Source organism: Podarcis filfolensis (assembly GCF_964270895.1).
Source record: "Podarcis filfolensis genome assembly, chromosome: 14".
Lineage (NCBI taxonomy): Eukaryota > Metazoa > Chordata > Lepidosauria > Squamata > Lacertidae > Podarcis > Podarcis filfolensis.
Window position 1 is genome coordinate 41,945,765 of NC_139616.1, and position 18,961 is coordinate 41,964,725.

At 45.9% G+C, this 18,961-nt stretch overlaps 1 protein-coding gene across 6 annotated transcripts in view; it reads left to right on the forward strand.

The window, feature by feature from the left end:
- The window catches only part of TECPR1 (tectonin beta-propeller repeat containing 1), a 40,594-nt gene extending 31,224 nt beyond the window's left edge, over window positions 1-9,370 (forward strand). The window contains exons 21-27 of one of the 6 annotated variants that reach the window (XR_014541397.1): window positions 654-789; window positions 1,672-1,764; window positions 2,569-2,675; window positions 4,136-4,255; window positions 5,889-7,534; window positions 7,601-8,666; window positions 8,779-9,370. Coding sequence is in view for 1 of the 6 variants with exons in the window: in XM_083584918.1 (XP_083441044.1) it covers window positions 654-789; window positions 1,672-1,764; window positions 2,569-2,675; window positions 4,136-4,255; window positions 5,889-6,086 (654 nt within the window). In the remaining 5 variants the exon portion in view is untranslated. Of the gene's footprint in view, window positions 1-653; window positions 790-1,671; window positions 1,765-2,568; window positions 2,676-4,135; window positions 4,256-5,888 lie in introns of all 6 variants that reach the window. The other 5 variants (XR_014541398.1, XR_014541399.1, XR_014541395.1 and 2 more) reach the window with 5 other exon arrangements.
- The last annotated feature ends 9,591 nt before the right edge of the window (window positions 9,371-18,961 follow it).

Here is an 18,961-nt window from a genome sequence, read left to right on the forward strand (position 1 = left end):
GACCGCTGAAGGGAGGCAGTGGTGGGATGGGGGGAGCCAAGTGGCAAGTGACCCCCCCCACACTGAACAAGGCCTTGCTGTCTTGCCTTTGATGGAGACAATTCTGGAAAGTGGCGGTTTGGGGAAAGGAAGGATTCCAGCAGCAGATGGAAGCAGAGCCAATGATGGCCATATTTATAGCTTGTCCCCATTCTCCCACATAGTTTTACAAGGGCAGCACTGAGGCTGAGGAGGAAGCAGAACAGACAGAGCCACCTTCTGGACCAGTTAGAAAGAAGAAAGGCTGAGGTTGGTGGGGCAGTGCCCCATTGCCCTAACTGAGCCCAACCAGGTCAACAAAGGGGATCTGGCTGGGTCCCCTTTCCCCCCAGCAGCAGCCTGAGACCACATCTAGCGTTGGAGTTTTGAACTTCAGTGCTTGTAGCCAGCCCACCTTGCATCTAGAACCAAATGCTTCTTTGAAGAAGTCCTCTTGCATTTTTAGTAGGCCGTTCCAATCTCAGGATGCAGTCATGCAACTTTGCTTGCCCTAGGAATTGCTTTGCAGAAGGGTGAAATCCTCTGTTATTGTTACCTGGCTTAGAAGTTCAGGAACCACTGAGATTGGGTAGCCCATGCATTCTCTCTCTTCCCCTCCTATGCCCCCCAATTAGGGAACATCTTGGCTCCACGTGGGAACAGATCAGCCCTTCGTTTCGGTTTCCATCGGAGCATTTCACCAGGTCTGGGCCGTGGCCCGCGATGGCTCCATCTTCTATCGCGGTTCAGTATCGCCAAAGAAACCTGAAGGTAAGTGTGACCGCTGGCCATACGTTTATTTTTTTAGTTAACAAAATTTATGCCCTGCTTTGATTGATGTAAAACCTCTAAGTGGTTTGCAAGAAACATTTAAACCACAGTGGTACCTCGTGTTATGTACCGCCCCCTTACGCATGCTGCGAGTTACGGGCTCTGCTAACCCGGAAGTAGATGCCCCTTGTTGCGACCTTTGCCGCGGCGACCCGGCAGCAGCGGGAGGCGCCATCAGAGAAAGCACGCCTCATGTTACGAGCAGTTTCCTGTTACAAACGGACCTCCGGAATGGATTAAGTATGTAACACAAGGTACCACTGTATTGGCAATATTTAAACGATTAGAAATATTTTTTTTAAAAAAATATTATTTTATCAATCAATACAGTTAAGAGCCATTAAAAACATTTGAAGATAATTAAAATTAACAGTAAAAAGAAGAAAGATTGAAGCACATCAACACTTGCATCCCTGCACCTACAAAATTAGCACGTCCAGGAGAAGAGTTTTAGGCTTGTTTTCCTGTGTGCATGGACCCAGATCACTTTGCCCTCTCCGAAGTGATGTGGATTAGGTCTTGCAGAAGAAGGCGAGCAGATGGACCATGGCAAAAAGATGAATCCACTCTGGGGGGGGGGGTCCTAGTGGGGGAATCCTGTGCAAGCCCAGATCTAGAGCCACCACTGAGTATGGCGAAGATAACGTGATAAGCCAAAGTATAGCTGCCCCATTGGAAAAGGGCCAGAACAGGCTCTCTGCTGTGTTGATTCCTGTATGCAGGTGTTTCTGAAGGTTCTGGGTTTTGCATCACTGAATATAAATCATGTTATAATTATTAGTGTTGTGTCATGGCTGTCTGGCTATCTATGTCATTGTACAGGTGACTGCTGGTACCATATTCCTTCTCCCCCGAAGCAGAAGATAAAGCAAGTCTCTGTTGGACGAACCTCTGTCTTTGTTGTGGATAAAAATGGTGAGCTGCTAGCTTTCGGTTTCCAGAGGGGTGTAGTCCGCAGTTGTCTTAAATCTGTTGCACCAAAACACAACCAGGAATCTTATGGCACCTTAAAAGATAAGGGGTGTCTGCAACCAGTATTGAATGATTATTTGTCAGGAACTGAGATTGTGCAGTAGCACCAGGTGTGTTTTGATTATGAAGTTGGAAGGGAGCAAGAGGAAGTACCTGCAGGTCCCACTGTCGGAACTCTCGTTATCTGAAATCTCGGTTATCCAAACACAATGAATTCTACCCAAATCTTGCTATACGAACAGCTTATTCAGATATCCAAACATTTGGAGTTTGCCACTTACTTACTCGTTTGTGTTTTGATGGTCATCCACAACCATTTCGGAGGGAAACCAGGGAGGGAGGGAGAGAAATCAGACAAATCACGGATTAGAAATATTCTCATAGGAAATAATGGAAATCATCAGCTCATTATGTGAACTTTTGCCTAATGATTGATTTCATAGGAGTGCATGGTGTTAAGAAAGCGGGATCTGGGTGTAATTTTGTTCCCAACCCAGGGGGTGAGAGCCAGGGGTTTTTGCAGGCATTGGCTGCTAGTGGGAATTTTCTTGCATCCAGCCAATGTTCGCAAAATGCAGGCTTCTTCTCCCCCTTCCCATCAGCTCAGTGATCAACACTTTGGGAATCAAAAAAAAGCTCACCACTTCTGCATTACAGGATTGTCTTTCGACTTTTAAAGTATGATGCTCACAAATGCAAGAACAGGGCAGATCACCTCATGCCCATGCCAAACTTTTCCTTTTATAGGTAATCTGTGGTATCGCCAGGGAATCACACCAAGCTACCCTCAAGGCTCCAGCTGGGACCACATTTCAAACAACGTCCGCAAAGTGTCCGTTGGGCCTTTGGACCAGGTCTGAGTGCGCCGTCAATCTATCTCTTTGGAACGATGACTGAAGGGGACACGATAAACTTGTTTTGTAAAGGATTGTTCACTAAAGTTGTTTATTTACCTTAAGGAAAGGGCACAGACCACCCTGGTCTGTGGTGAGTAGTGCCTATAGTTAGACAGGGAGGTCCAACAGTAGGTGGCGCCGGAGCCAATGACGGGCAGAGCCAACTCATTCTGGTTTTGCCCCCATCTTCTTCTGTGCTGAGTTCTACAAGGGCAGCACTAAGGAGGATGAAGGTGATAGCCAGGGCCCACCCCCTGGGCTCATAGGTAGGCAGGTGGGGGCCAACTGAGAGCAGCCTGAGGTTGGTGGGGCAGGGGCACACTTAGTAATAATAAATTTATTATTTTTATGATGACCATCTGACTGGGTTGCCCCAGGCACTCTGGGCGGCTTCCAGCAAAATATAACAACATCAAACATTAAAAGCTTCCCTATACAGGGCTGCCTTCAGATGTCCTCCAAAAGTCAGCTAGCTGTTTATTTCCTTGGCATCTGACGGGAGGGCGTTCCACAGGGCAGGTGCCACTACCGAGAAGGCCCTCTGCCTGGTTCCCTGTAACTTGGCTTCTCGCAGTGAGGGAACCACCAGACTTAACCCTCATAGACCAGCTTCCACCGATCCTGGCCCAGCCTTTGAGAGAGAAAGAGAGAGAGAGAAAAGGGGGTTGTGGAAAATTGTAGTGTGGCTCCTTCCACTTCTTTCTATTGGTTTTCGCAAGTAATAAAGCAAGATTTAATTGCTTGGTGCTTCTCATTCATTCTGCTGTGCTGTGACATTGGAATGGTCCCCGTGATCTGATACATCTACATCAGGGTGCATCTGTTTGGTGCCCGCCAGATCTTTTGGACTGCAATTCCCATCAGCTCCAGCCAGCATGGAGAGTGGTCAGAAATGAGGGGAGCAGAGTTGGTTTTAGGGTAGGGCGAATTGTGCATTCGGACTGGGCGCCGCACTGAAAAATGCTGTAGAACGGAATGAGAGAGGCGAACCTTTGTGTCGCACAGGGCGCTGCTGAAGTTTGCGGTGGGAGTTGTAGTCCAACGACATCTGGAAGGCCAGAATTTCCCCATCCCCAGTTTAAAGCCACTTCACATTTTCAACCCAGCCTGAACAAAGATCCATCGCGTTTGCAACATGCGAGTTTCTCTCTTCTCTTTCTGTTTGCATGTTTTGGAAGCTGGCTGTAGCTTGCCAGCTCCTAAGCTGCACCCAGAATGAAAAACCTTTCCACATGCATAGCTGACTGCACCTGGGAAGCATGTAAATTGCTACATGGATGTGCCCTCCTTTTGCACAGGGATTTTGGTAATGGGCAAAACACCCCCCTTGGTTGGTTGTTTATAGTATTGGTAATCAATGGTGTAGGAAGAAATAACATGACGTGCGTGGCATCATCAGCCCTTCTCCTGTTTTCTAGGTCTGGGTGATAGCTGACAAAGTACAAGGGAGCCATAGCTTGAGCTGTGGAACGGTCTGTCATCGGACAGGAGTCCAGCCAATGGAGCCAAAAGGCCATTCCTGGGACTACGGCATTGGGGTGAGTACTGCAATTCGTCAAGGACCACCTCTCTCTATATGAACCTACCCAGACCCTGGGATCAATCTCTGAGGCCCTTCTTTGTGTTGCTGTTCCACAAGAGGTCCGGAGGGTGGCAACGCAAGAACCTTTTCTGCAGTGGTTCCCGGTTGGAGAAAACACTCCCCAAGGAGACTCGCCTGGTGCCTTCATTATACACCTTTAGGCACCAGGCAAAAATGTTCCTCTTCAGCCAGGTCTTTGGTTGATGGACATCCAATGGCCTTTTAAATGTGGGGGAGATTGGTTTGCTTCTGTTCTCATTTCTGTTACGGATTTTGGTTTTTTTTATATTGTAATTTTATGTTGTGATCGGCCCTAAGAACTACAGCAGCGGTCAGCAAACTTTTTCAGCAGGGGGCCGGTCCACTGTCCCTCAGACCTTGTGGGGGGCCGGACTATATTTTGAAAAAATAATAAAAATGAATGAATTCCTATGCCCCACAAATAACCCAGAGATGCATTTTAAATAAAAGGACACATCTACTCATGTAAAAACACGCTGATTCCTGGACCATCCGCAAGCCGGATTTAGAAGGTGATTGGGCCGGATTCAGCCCCCGGGCCTTAGTTTGCCTACCCGTGATCTACAGGGGCTGTATACTACTACAAATACTACTAATAATAATAATAAAAGACACAAACAGCTGGAATTTGTTAGGGCCTGCTGATTTTCCGGGCACCATTTGGAGAAAATTTGTAAGCAGAGCCTGGGTAGAACAGCCACATGTATGGGTGGCAGGTGCCTAGACTGTACACACTCACACACCCTGCACCAAGGGTTGCCAGTATGGTGCCTACAGGTACACACATGCCCACAAAAACATTCCCCTGGTGTCTTCTCTATGTGCTGAAATTAGGACTGAAAGACACATTCCATTATAGCAATAGAGCAGATTGCTTGACTGCAAGTATGTGCAATGCCCATTTTATTTATATATATATATATATATATATATATATATATATATATATACACACACACACACACACACACACACACACACACACACACACAAATGAACTTTCTGTTTTACAATTTAGAATATTCATTTAGACAACCTTAAAATATCAGTGACTTCCCTCCTTCTCTTTCCATGCTTCATTTTGCATAGCATAAATCCCTGCCTATTTTATATAAACTAAACCATTCAGTATTCCATTATTACTTCCATCAAAACTAATTTACACTGTTGAATTTATCTTAATGCTGCCAGCGTTTTCAAGTGTATACAATTCCCCCCATATATTCGGTAAACATTTTCCAAAATCTTCTTTAAACAAATGTTCTTCTTTGTTTTCTTATTCTGTAAGTTAGATCCGCAAGCTGCACATATTCCATCAGTTTTAAGTTGCCATTCTTCTTTGGTTGGAACCTAGCTCGTTTTCCGGATATTTTCCCTGGCTTGTAAATCTGCCCACGGGTCCATTTACAAGAGAAAAGGTTGCTGGACTTAAGTGGACCATTGGCCTTTATCCAGGAAGGCTCTTCTTGTATTCTTAAAGAGGCTTTTCTTGTCCATGTTGGGTAGCTGCTGCACAGCAGAATCTTTTCAAAACATGTGGCTGATTTTTCCCTTTTCTTCTTTGGCAGGGAGGATGGGAGCACATCACAGTAAGAGCGAACGCCATGGAGAGCACCAAGGCTGTAGCCCAGGAAGCCTCTGCAGCGCATCCCACTGAGCCCAACGAAACGGAAACTGGAGAGAGCGAAGAAAGAGGAGACACTCCCCAAAACACCGTCTTGGTGGACACGGCTCAGGGCTTGGACCGGCATGCTGTGCAATGTTAATGCGCTCCATTCTCTAGAGACGTGGGTGTAGCGTTTTGCTTCCTCTCCACTCACTCCACGCACTCCCAATCAGTGTAAAGTTTCAGTGGATCTGTGCCTGTTTCTGAACACTTTAGTCTTGCCCGGACGGAAGAGGGAGTTGTGTATTCGTGAAGGCTTCAGGAGTCCATATCTGCCTAGTTCTGTGGTTGGTTGTAGACCTTTTGTTTATTTCAGTGGGTTTTGGGAGACTATAATAGAAGACCCCCCCCTGCAAGCCCCCCTTGAAACGTTGAGGAGTTTGCACAGCCACAAGCCTCTGCAGATCAGGACCCTGGATCCAGGGAATCAAACCTGGTCCTCGCTGATTGCTGCGGGACTCCACCTCCCATCAGTCCCAGTCAACATAGCCAGTAGTTGGTGGTGATGGGAGCTGTAGTCTAACAACAACAGCAACAGGAGAGTCGCAACTTTCCGTCCTTTAGATGCGTTGTTCATTAGAACTGGATTTTTCTAAGTGAACCTTTTTTATGTTTGTTTTTGTGGGAGGGCGTTGTTGTTGGCTCTTTTTTGTAATTAATTTATTCTCTTCGTAATATTTATTATGCACAGCACTGCCGGATAGGCTACAATGATGCCAGATCTTCCCAATTAAGCTGAGCCCTTTTTTTAGGCAGCTGCTATGAAAACTGAGACGAATGTAAATAGGACTCGTGACGTCCTGGTTCCCCACCCCCTTTCATCAAACCTGTGAAATGATGATCCCACTGATTTCATTGGATCTGCTGTGTGAGGTCAAGTTCTTGACCGGTGAGAATCCCTCTCCCTTTTCGGAGGTGATTTGCTGAAACTGAAACTCTTAGGATTAATCCTGTGTAACGTGCTAGGGCTTTCTTCTTTTCTTTTGCAGTACCAGTTAGATCTGCTCTAAAATAATAGCAAAACAAAGTTAAGTCAGCAGCACTGGTCGGCAACTGGCTGCCCCGTGTCAGTTGGCGCCCATGAAAAATCACCAGCACATCTTCTAACAACTGCAAGTGGGGCAAGCACAGATAGAAAGCACATTGGATGCTCCTGCACCTTACAGCTCCTTGCCACCACTCGCCCACTTTGAATAGTGCATCCTTTGCCAACTTGGCACCCTCCAGGTATAGTCCAATAACATATGGAGGTTACCATATTGTTGAAGGCTTGGATGGTGCAACTTGGCTTGTTATTGAGGCAGAGAGCCAAAGCAGCCTGACTCCTTGCCTCTTTTGAATTGCCCTGCCAGCCAATCTAGTTGCTGATCACAATCACTCACCTGTCTTTCGATTTCGGAGGTCAGGCTGGTCTGTAATAGGGGGGTGGAAAGAGGAAGGTATATTACAGGAGTGAGGAACCTGTGGCTCTCCAGCAGTTGCTGAACTACAACTCACCTTAGCCCCAACGAGCTTGGCCCAGGGATGATGGGAGTTTTAGTCATCAACATCTGGTTGGGCCAAAGGTTGCCAACACTTAGTTTACTGCCTTCTTTTTTAAAAGAAAGAAAGGACATTTCCTCGTGTTTGCAGTTTAATAAAAGAAAAATGTAGATCAACTGATAACAAAAAATATCGACACAACTTCACTTCTTAAAGCATTAGTCACTTACACCAGGTGTGGATAAACTTGGAGCGTTCTTGTTCTTTGCTGCTTATTTTATCTCTAGCTCTTCTCAAGATGCACTTTAAAATTAGACCTTCCTTTTCGGAGAGATAAAAGATGCACGCTTTGTTCCTTGTTTGCTGCTGCAGCAAAGCAGTTCGCAGGAGCCATTTGGGCATGAACCATTGTGCTGCCACACCATTTAGTGCTCCCAGTCCAGGTTTGATCTTTTGCAGAGCTTGGGAGATTTGTATTGCCACGAGTGAGGGACCTTGCCAGCCGCGTAGGGCACCCCACAGAATCATCCACAGTTGCCCCTAGAGCAGAACGTGTTTTACTAATTTCTGCTTGATCCGGACAATCAGTTCCATGTTCTGCTGGTCCCTAAATCAGCGCTGGTTGAAGCCTTCGTAGACAATACCACTTCAAAATGCAGGATAGGGGTGTATGTGACCAGGATATGTTTTTTTTAAAAAATGGCACATTTAGAGAGAGAAACAAACCTATATCCTCACTTCCCATGATGGCATTTCTGACATGTTGGAGCCTTTCAAAGCAGACCTATGATGGCCTCCATGCATATGCCAAAGTGGTGCAGTTGAGACGCAGTTGCGCCATGCAATATTTTTGATGTATGGTTCAACATGGACAGCCCAATCTTGTGTTTGCTGAAAGGGTCTCAAAGGGGCTTCTTCATTAAGGCTTCCTCCAACGCGTGGCTGCCCTGGGCTACATGCTGGATGCAAGTCAGAATCAAAAGCAGGAAAATGATCAAAAGTTCACTACTGGGACTTTGCAGGTTGCAACTCTTGTACTTTTTATTTTTTAGAAAAAAAAGAAACTTGCTAAGAATGTGGAAGGCACAGATTTTTGCCATCACAGAAGCCTCATCAGAGCAACTATTAAAGGCACAGCAGCCTTGATCAGAAAAGGAGCTGTTTGCTGGACATCTGAGGCAGGTGGAGTCTAGAACAGGCTTCCTCAACCTCCAGATGTTTTTGGCCTACAACTCCCATGATCCCTAGCTAGCAGGACCAGTGGCCAGGGATGATGGGAATTGTAGTCTCAAAACACCTGAAGGGCCGAGGTTGAGGAAGCCTGGTCTAGAAGAATGTAATAGCTGTGTGAGGTTGATGGGAGGCATCTGAGTTGAAAACTATGCCTTCCAATTATCTCAGGAATGGGAAACCTTTCGACTCTGCAGACGTTGCCAAATTGCGACTCCCATCACCCCCTTTGACATGGGCCATGCTTGTTGGAGCTGAGGGGAGTTGTAGTTCAGCAACACAGGGAGCGGCAAAGGTTCCCCACGCCTGAATTACTAGGCCAGTGGATTTAAGCTGGTCTAAGAAAAGACCTTGGTTTAAGAGAGAGCTGCGTTGCTGAAGGGCCTATTCTGCACCGCAGGAATCCTGGGATTAATTTCATTGACTCCATCGGTCTGAGCCAGGAGGACACTTTCTGAGGGTGAGGTTTACGTTCTGCGTCTTTCTCAGTCCCGTGTGATGGCATGCGGAGAGGGAGGGAGGGAGCGAATTTGCACTGTGGCATGGTTTTAGAGCAATTCTATATTTGAAGAAAAATCAGTTAATGTCGCATGTCCTTCCATTTTAGAGAGCTTCTATATGTAAACGTATTTGATGCCAAGTAAAAAAAAAAAGCGACGTTTCACAATCAAAGGTGAAGACTGCAGCCTGCCTCTTTCTCTCTCTCGTGTTCTCCTCTTCCCTGTCAACCTTTCCCACTTTGGAGCAGTGTTATTTTTGATAGCCCCCTGCTCCAGTTCGGGGTGGGATCCAAAGCTGTTGTTTCATGGCATTGCTTTAGCCCTATGGTGGTTGTTTTTTCGCTCTGCAGTTATAAAGAAATAACTATGGCGATTGCACGAATCTCCGGTTAACGTGATGCGTTTAGATCACCGGTGGGAAACCTCAAATGCGGCCCTCAAGACCTCTCCAACTGGCCCTCGCAACTCTCCTGAACGCCTCACTACCCCTGCCTTTGCGCCCTGAGTGTTTTTGGCTTGCCTTGAACTTTGATAATGCCTCTTGCCTGCCTGGGTGGAAGACAAGAGAGGGAAGGGTGTTGAAAATGGGCCTACAGTACCAAGACAAAATCTGCCCTCTGCCCATTTTTGCCTCTGGCCCAGTTGGTGGGAATTGATCGATTATTTATGTACAGTGGAACCTCTGTTTTCGAATGTAAGCCGTTCTGGAAGTCCGTTCGACTTCTGAAACATTCAAAAACCAAGGATCAAATGCCTGTCAGCAAGTTCAATGGGGAAAATTGAGCTGCTCAACTTCCGAGGCGCATTTGAAAACGGAAGCATTCAGTTCCAGGTTTTCGGCGTTCGGCTTCCAAAACATTAGGCAGCCGGGGCGTTCAAAAAACGAGGTTTGACTGTATTGGATTTATGTATATTCTGCCTTTCTGTCAGGGCACCTAAGGCAGTTTACAGTTTGAAATCAATAGAAACAAATACCTTATTTTTCCTTTTATAACACCCCCCCCAAGTATAAGACGCCCCCTATTTTGGGGCACTCAAAATTAATAAATTGGGAGATTGCCCCATGTATAAGACTATCCCCCCTTTTTTAAACATTATTTTTTAGTAAAAAAAAAAAAGTACACTACATTATATATGAGTGACAGACAGTGTCCTTTCAGGTTCCCCAGAATACAGTCATACCTCGGGTTACAGACGCTTCAGGTTGTGTTTTTTCAGGTTACGGACCCGCTGAAACCCGGAAGTACCAGAACGGGTTACTTCCGGGTTTCGGGGGGTTGCGCATACGCAGAAGTGCTAAATCAAGCTTTGCGCATGCGCCCAAGCACCAAATCGCAACCCGTACATGCGCAGACGCAGTGCTGCGGGTTGCGAAATTGCATCCCGCATGGATCACGTTCGCAACCTGAGCGGCCCTTGTAGTTTGGAAAAGTCCTCTTCGTATTTATTTATTTATTTTTAATTGGCACTCCGGGGTTCTTTAATTGCATAAATACTTTCCCTCCAAAGTTGGCATTCTTAAAAGTAACCCAATCTCAGAGTGCCAACTTCCCCTCCTGCATTTTTCTCCCTCCAGTGCCATTAAGAAGCAGAGCCTAACAATGGCAGAGCTGATATTTACTCAAGGTAAGTATACACTTTAAGCAGGACGCTCTGTACCACTTGCTAAACTGTTAGTCTAGTGACAGCTTTGCCAAAAGCATTAATAACTTTGTCTTCCCCCTGCACAAGGACACTGTTATAAAGTAGGTAAGGTGATATCTTTTTTTCCCCTTCCTTTTTGGTTCTCTCAGGTTAAATTCCTGCCTGTGAGAATGAGTCGATTGCTCAAGTTTCACAAAGCTGTATTATTATTTTTATTTTATTTTTTAAAGGAAAGAATGTCTAGATTTTGTGAAAGGTAAGCTTTGGAAACCAACCTTCAAGCTAGACTTGCGGGTACTGAGTTCGAGTGCCATGTCAGCTCTCGTATGAAAGGAGGACTCCGTATTGACTATGCTTGCCTTAGTGTATGCCCAGAGATCTGTTGCACATAGCAGAACTTGCGCACCATTCTTTTTGAAAATGAAGCGCTTTGGTTTTCAGTGTTCCTAATTCTTAGCTTTCATAAAATCATAGATTTGTAGAGTTCGACGGCATCACAAGGGCCACCTAGCCCAACCCCCAACGTGGGGCTTGAACCCGCAACCCTGAGATTAAAAGTTTAATGCTGTACCAGCTGAGCTATCCCAGTCTGCCAAGCATACAGAACAACTCCTCGGTATTTTCCCCATGTGCCTTCTCCAGTGTAACCCTAGGAGCCAATCCTTAGCAGCTGACTTGCCTCATTTCACTCTCATTGGCTCCAATCTGTTACTAAAAACAACCTGATTGGTTGGCTCTAAGACACTGGAGTCTGAGGATGGATCTACACACATGGGGGGAAACGCTATGATTAAGTCAGAAATTAAATCATCATAGCAAAAGGGGGGAAAAATGCTATGGAAAATCACATAGATTTTTTTTTTTTTACTCTCCAGTGCCATCTGGTGTTGCATGTTTATAACACATTCAAAATGCTGTGTTTTGACTAATATAGCTGAGTCCAGAGACACTGCTGCTACACTCCAGTCGTGACTGACTCTGGGGTTGCGGCGCTCATCTCGCTTTATTGGCCGAGGGAGCCGGCGTACAGCTTCCAGGTCATGTGGCCAGCATGAGTAAGCCGCTTCTGGCAAACCAGAGCACTGCACAGAAACGCCGTTTACCTTCCCGCCAGAGCGGTACCTATTTATCTACTTGCACTTTGACGCGCCATCGAACTGCTAGGTTGGCAGGAGCAGGGACCGAGCAACGGGAGCTCACCCCGTCGTGGGGATTTGAACCGCCGATCTTCTGATCGGCAAGTCCTAGGCTCTGTGGTTTAACCCACACCACCAGCCCTTCCCTGTGATCCTGGCCACTACACCTCTGTTGACCACACATTAGCCTGCCACAGAGCTACTTCCGCCCTGTGGATTGCAGTGGATGGCAACCACACCTTTGCATAAGCTTACAAGGGCTATGCATGTACAGAGAATATAAGCAAGATACAAACACAGCCACATGCTTCCAGGGAAAGCCAAATGACCCAGACCACAATCAAGCAAAAGCAAGACAAAGTGCAAATCTGTGGGCACGACTTCTCAGATACAGACTTCCATTGACTTCAGTGGGCCTGGTCGAGTCCCGAGAAAGTCCTATTGAAAGCAGCAGAAAGGAATTCCTTAGCTGCTGCTCAGCGGTTTAATGTTCTGTCACATCCAGTTAGACATTAGCTCTGGCTTTCTCTCTCTCTCTCTCCTTGGCTTGCGTCCAGGGTTATGTTAGTCAATCAGATGTGACATTTGAACTTAAAATGCCACTCGAATACAATCCAGGGTTCTGTATGTGCGTGAATATAGACGAGAGATTGTCTATAGGAAAGGATCAAACACTTGGTGGCAGATCAAGTTCCCTGCAGATCCTATTAAAACCATTTTCCCCGCAGTGAGGGCTGCATTGTTCATGCTCATTTTGCAGCCTAATAGCCCTTTTCCTGTTCTTCCTAAATGATGCAGATGATTTGACTTTTAGCAAAGGTGCCTTTGCCATAATCTCTTGGGAGCAAACAATGGTGACCTTTCTCAACAATTCTTCCTGCTGTTCTTTCTCTCTTGCCTGTTTTCTCTCTCTCTCTCTCTCTCTCTCTCTCTCTCTCTCTCTGTGTGTGTGTGTGTGTGTGTGTGTGTGTGTGTGTTTGGTCTTCTGCAGCAGCAGCAGAAGTAATTTTTGAGCCAGTTACCAATGTAGTGCCCCTAGAAGTTGTTCTACTACTACAACCCCCATCCAGTAGCGTAGTGGCAAATTCAGGGGCCCTTTGTGCAAGTTACAGCCCTGCCCCTTCTAAGGGTATGCAAGAATTCTATAACCACCTTATTTTTCACTCTATAAGACGCACCAGACCACAAGACGCACCTAGTTTTTGGAGGAGGAAAACAAGAAAAAAAATATTCTGAATCTCAGAAGCCAGAACAGCAAGAGGGATCACTGCGTAGTGAAAGCAGCAATCCCTCTTGCTGTTCTGGCTTCTGGGATAGCTGTGCAGCCTGCATTCGCTCCATAAGACGCACACACATTTCCCCTTACTTTTTAGGAGGGAAAAAGTGAGTCTTATAGAGCGAAAAATACGGTATACAAAAGTGATAATTAGGGGTGCATTGCAACAACCAATGCAGATCTCCATGAGTTGCCTGTCCACTAGGTCTACTATGTTCCATGCACGTACTTGGCCAAATGATCTGGAGTGCTCCGACATCTTCTTTCGGAATGACTTACGTTGTGTTTTGCGTGAAGGTCCATTGTACATAACAGAACTTGCTCACCATTCTCTTGGAACGGAAATGCCCTGTGTTTTCAGTGTTCCTAAATGCTTAGCATTCAAGCATATAGAAACAACAACTCTTTGGTGTTTTTGTTAGAATTCCTGCTCTGTGATTGCAGTCATGGGATTTTTGTCTATCACATGACGGTGTATGTTTTGACTCCACAGAGTGGGAAGTGATGGAGCAGGATGTTTGTGTTACTGTGTTCCGTGAAGTGGGACTATGGTCCTTTGTTCTTTCTCTTTGCTGTCTGATGCTAAAGAGCGAGAGAACCATGTTGCAGTGCTCTGTGTGTGTTTATATGTAAATAAAGTAGAGAAGAGAAGACTCCCTGGAAAAGACCCTGATGCTGGGAAAGATGGAGGGCACAAGGAGAAGGGGACGACAGAGGACGAGATGGTTGGACAGTGTTCTCGAAGCTATGAACATGAGTTTGACCAAATTGCGGGAGGCAGTGGAAGACAGGAGTGCCTGGCATGCTCTGGTCCATGGGGTCACGAAGAGTCGGACACGACTAAATGACCAAACAACAACAAAAGTAGATTAGCCAAAATGCTGAGTTGCTGAGGTCCATTACACAAGCTGCGAAGACTCTGAGGATCCCTAAGTGTGCCAATGTCTGTTGACATCGGTCACTGTGATGTTCGGGCTGAAGAAAGCTTTTGAAGCTCCCGAACAAATGACCAGGAGGGAGAGAACATGCCAGTCAGGCTTGTATCTCTGCCAGGGTCCTACTCGAGTGTAGGATGAGTTCCTGACAGTTTTAAGCATGCACCTTCTCCAGAGTGGCCCAAGGAGCCAATCCCCAGTGGCTGACTTACCTCACTTCCATCTGATTGGCTCAAATCAGCACAAAGGCTGAGAAGCCTTCTCAGTGGCCAAAAGCTCCTCTTCCATGCTGGTGGGGTGGTTATAGGATGCTGCAGACTGCGACCCTGCTGCAGAAATAGTAATGGGTTTCCCGCAACCCCAGACCACAACATCAGACGTAGTCAGCGTGGCCAATAATTGGGAGTGATGGAAGTCGTGGTTCTAAAACGGGTTACCCAATGGGTAGTCAAACTAAGGCCCAGGGACCAGATCCAGCCCAATCGCCTTCTCAATCCAGCCCACGGACGGTCCGGGAATCAGCGTGTTTTTACATGAGTAGAATGTGTGGTTTTATTTAAAATGCATCTCTGGGTTATTTGTGGGGCCTGCCTGGTGTTTTTACATGAGTAGAATGTGTGGTTTTATTTAAAATGCATCTCTGGGTTATTTGTGGGGCATAGGAATTCGTTCATTCCCCCCCCCTCCAAAATATAGTCTGGCCCCCCACAAGGTCTGAGGGACAGTGGACCAGCCCCCTGCTGAAAAAGCTTGCTGACCCCTGGAGCCTGTTTTAGACTCTGGGTGTAATTGTGTTTTTATTCATGAGGTTGTAGCCAACTGCCAGGGAATGGTCTGAAGACAAGGACTGGGGAATGCATTCCATGGCAAACCAGCTTCTCTCTGATGGGGAGCTGGAGGGGGGAAGGTCGCTCCCTTGTCCACAGCATTCAGAAGTCAGAGAGAGAGAGAGAGAGAAGCTGAACAGCTAAAGGAGGAGTTACCCAGTTACGAGATAATGACAGCAGAACCAGAAGGGAGGGGGCAGCTAGTTGAGATGGCACTTGAGAACATGGGGGACCCCATCCCCAGAGGTCTGAACACATCAGAGAACAGAGGAGTCAGAGGGAGGGAGGAACTTCCCATTGGCGCCCAAAATGCTACAGAAGCCAAAAGGAGGATTAGACCAGCCAACTGGCCTCCTTGCGAAGAGCTGAGTATTTGTGTTTGCAACATGACGCTGTAATAAAAGGACTATAAATCTATCAACTGCTCGTTAATTCTTACTTTGGAAGTTACGGAAGGGAAGGGAGGACTCTCCACGCCTGACACCAACTGACTTCTACTCAGAGATAGACCCATTGTCATTCATGGCACTAAGCTAGTTGTGTCAATTAATTCCAATGGGTGGGCTCTGAGTTGGACCAGCATTGGAGACTGGGCCAGGCCAATGGCTTGTCTACTCCAGCATCCTCTTCTCACGATGGCCAGCTAGATGCCTATGGGAAACCCACAAGCAAGACCCAAATGCAAGAGCACTTTCCCCGCCTGCAGTTTCCAGCAACCAGTGGAGGTAGACCATAGCCGTTGTGGCTCACAGTCACTGATAACCTTCTCCTCCACAAATTTGTCAAATCTTTTAAATCCATCCAAGTTAAGGGCCTTCACTGTATCCAGTGGGAGTGAGTTCCACAGTTTAACTAAGCACTGCATGAAGAAGTACGTTCTTTTGGCTGTCCCGACTCAACGTTCATCTTTACTGGGTGTTCACATGTTATGGTGTTATGGGACACAGAGAAAAAAAACCTGTCTCTATCCTCTTTCACCATGCAATGCATAATATCATACATGTCTATTGAGAGCATTTGCTCTAAATCAAAAAGTCCTAAATGCTTCAAGCATTTATTGTTCCGCCTGGCCTTTGGCTTAGAATCAATTTGACTCCCTCCCCTTCTTCTTTCTTTTTTCCTTTCTCCTCCTGTGATGAGGCTGCATTTTAATGTTTTAGTGTTGTATTTTAATCTTGTTTTTTAAGTTGTATTTCAATCAACCTGTTTTTATTATTGGTTGTTAGCCAGCCTGAGCCCAGTCCTGGCTGGGGAGGGTGGGGTATAAATAAAAATTAGTAGTAGTAGTAGTAGTAGTAGTAGTAGTAGTAGTATCTCCTGTATTATTATTATTAGTAGTAGTAGTAGTAGTAGTAGTAGTAGTATCTCCTGGGTCATCTTAATCTCCGGGGTCATTTTCACTGTGCTTTGCTGGACATTTCCCCAACTCCACAATACCCATTTTGGGGGGTGTAGTGACCAGAAGTATATGCCCTGTTCCCAACGCAGTCACCCCAAAGATTTGTATAACGGCATTATGAAAGCCGCAGTTTTACTTGAAATTCCTAATAATCCCTAGCAGGGAATACGCCTTTTTCACAATTTCCTTTTCCTTCGCAATGGAGCAAACATTATGTCTCTCCCAGCTTCTGGTTCTCATAAGCGGCATCGGTGAAGGATGTGACAAACGGCATTTTAAAGGAAGCGTGATAATGGTGATTTATATTAGCAAAGATAAGATATTCAGATATTCAGTGCAGCAAAAAGGTGTGCAGGGGTGTGCGAGAGATTCTTTGTATTATCTTATGCAAATAGGGGCTGCATCCTGCACCCATTCCACAGATGATGGGGTCGTCAGTGCACAGATATGTTCCTGTGGGACATTGGTACATCTTATTTATTTTCAAAACAATATCAGATAGGCTGAAGAGGTCCTTCCTAATTAACTGGGCAGCAGAATTTTTTGGGGGTGGGAAGATGATATTAATGGAAGGGCTGAGGAAAAACCCCAGCAGCTATTGATGGTAAGGTATTGCAGAAGGTTGGACTTGACCAGGGTCAGCAACCTTTTTCAGCCATGGGCTGGTCCACTGTCCCTCAGACCATGTGGTGGGCCGGACTATATTTTTTTTGGGGGGGATGAACGAATTCCTGTGCCCCACAAATAACCCAGAGGTGCATTTTAAATAAAAGGACACATTCTACTCTTGTAAAAACACGCTGATTCCCGGACCGTCCGCGGGCCGGATTTAGAAGGCGATTGGGCCACATCCGGCCCACGGGCCTTAGGTTGCCTACCCCTGGACTAGACAATCCTTGGCGGGCCACAGGTTCTCCACCCCTGGGATGCATTAATATATGAATATGACAAACCCATTCACAAAGTCATATACAGTGGTACCTCGGGTTACATATGCTTCAGGTTACATACGCTTCAGGTTACAGACTCTGCTAACCCAGAAATAGTGCTTCAGCTTAAGAACTTTGCTTCAGGATGAGAACAGAAATCGTGCGGTGGCAGCAGGAGACCCCATTAGCTAAAGTGGTGCTTCAGGTTAAGAACAGTTTCAGGTTAAGAACGGACCTCCGGAACGAATTAAGTACTTAACCTGAGGTACCACTGTAATGAGGCAGAGAGCCAGGGTAAATGCATTAGGCTGCAGGCTCAACCGCAGCTCCAATTCCAGTTTGGTTTTCAACCGAGGAGCTTTCACATCAAAATAACAGCTGCGTGCAGAGCTGCCCTCTCTTCCTCAAAAGAAGCCCATGTTTGTTTACTTTGCAATTAAAGTATTTCAGAATTGGTTTAGCCTTGTGTTTGACTTTCCATGGACTGCAGTAAAATGTGTGTGCATGTGTTTGTACGTGTGTGTGGTCGCGCGCACACATTTGCATTCCGTACTTTCCCGCAAGACACCATTACAGTACATTGGTTTGTACCAAATGAAAAATGTAAAAATCTTGCTGATGTGCTTGGTATCACTAAGGGTCGTTCCGGATGGTACCCTGTGCTCCTTTCAAACCTGCAACAGCTACAGCTAAGTGGTGGAGAGCAATAAACCAAAGGAGACTGGGCTGCAGGGTTGTCTGAGAGAGAAAGCTGGAAACTTGAACGTGAGAAGCTCCACACACAGAGAGAGACAGAGAGAGGTTTAGTTCTGTGCTGCTCTGCACTGGACTTTGGGGGAGCAAGATCTGTTGGGGGGGGGATAATGCTGTTAGCCCACCAACCCACCCCTCATGCTCATATAGAAATAGAACCATATGTTCCAAAGACTCCACAGTCTCACTGACCTTCATTCCAAAGAAACAGAACCCTGGCTAAGTGCGGGAACCTTTGGAGAGAGACTCTCATCACTCAGAAGTCAGGGTGGCATGTAACAACAGCAGTATTAAGGGATATTGCGTTGCCAAAATGTGAATGTTAGGAGAAATTGGAACAAAAAGGATTGCAAATTTTCAGTAAACATATGGATGTGTTTCTCTTTTTCTTTTGCATTTTTTAAATTTTCTTTTTTCTTTTGACAAGGTAATAATCATAAATAAAGAAGAATAAAAATGTACACCCCACCACCGAGACCGTTCCATTGTACCTATCCAACCTCCCAAAATTTCAACACCTCTTGCAGTGGTTTGACCCCTTTCCGTTTTAACAGTACGAATTCTACAATTTCCATATCTCCTCATAATCATTTCTCCTGCACATTCCCCGTCTTAGCTTAATGGCACATGTTAATTTATCATTAATAGTTATATCCCACACCTCTTTATACTGGTCTTCCATTTTATAATCTCCTTGCCCCTTCTACTTCCTAGCTATCATAATTCGTGCAGCTGTTCATAAATTTGTGAGCAAGTGGATGTGTTTTAATTTGTTGGAAGCTACCCAAAGCGGCTTGGGCAACCCAGTCAGATGGGTGACATATTTATTATTATTACCATTATTATTATTATTACTATTATTAT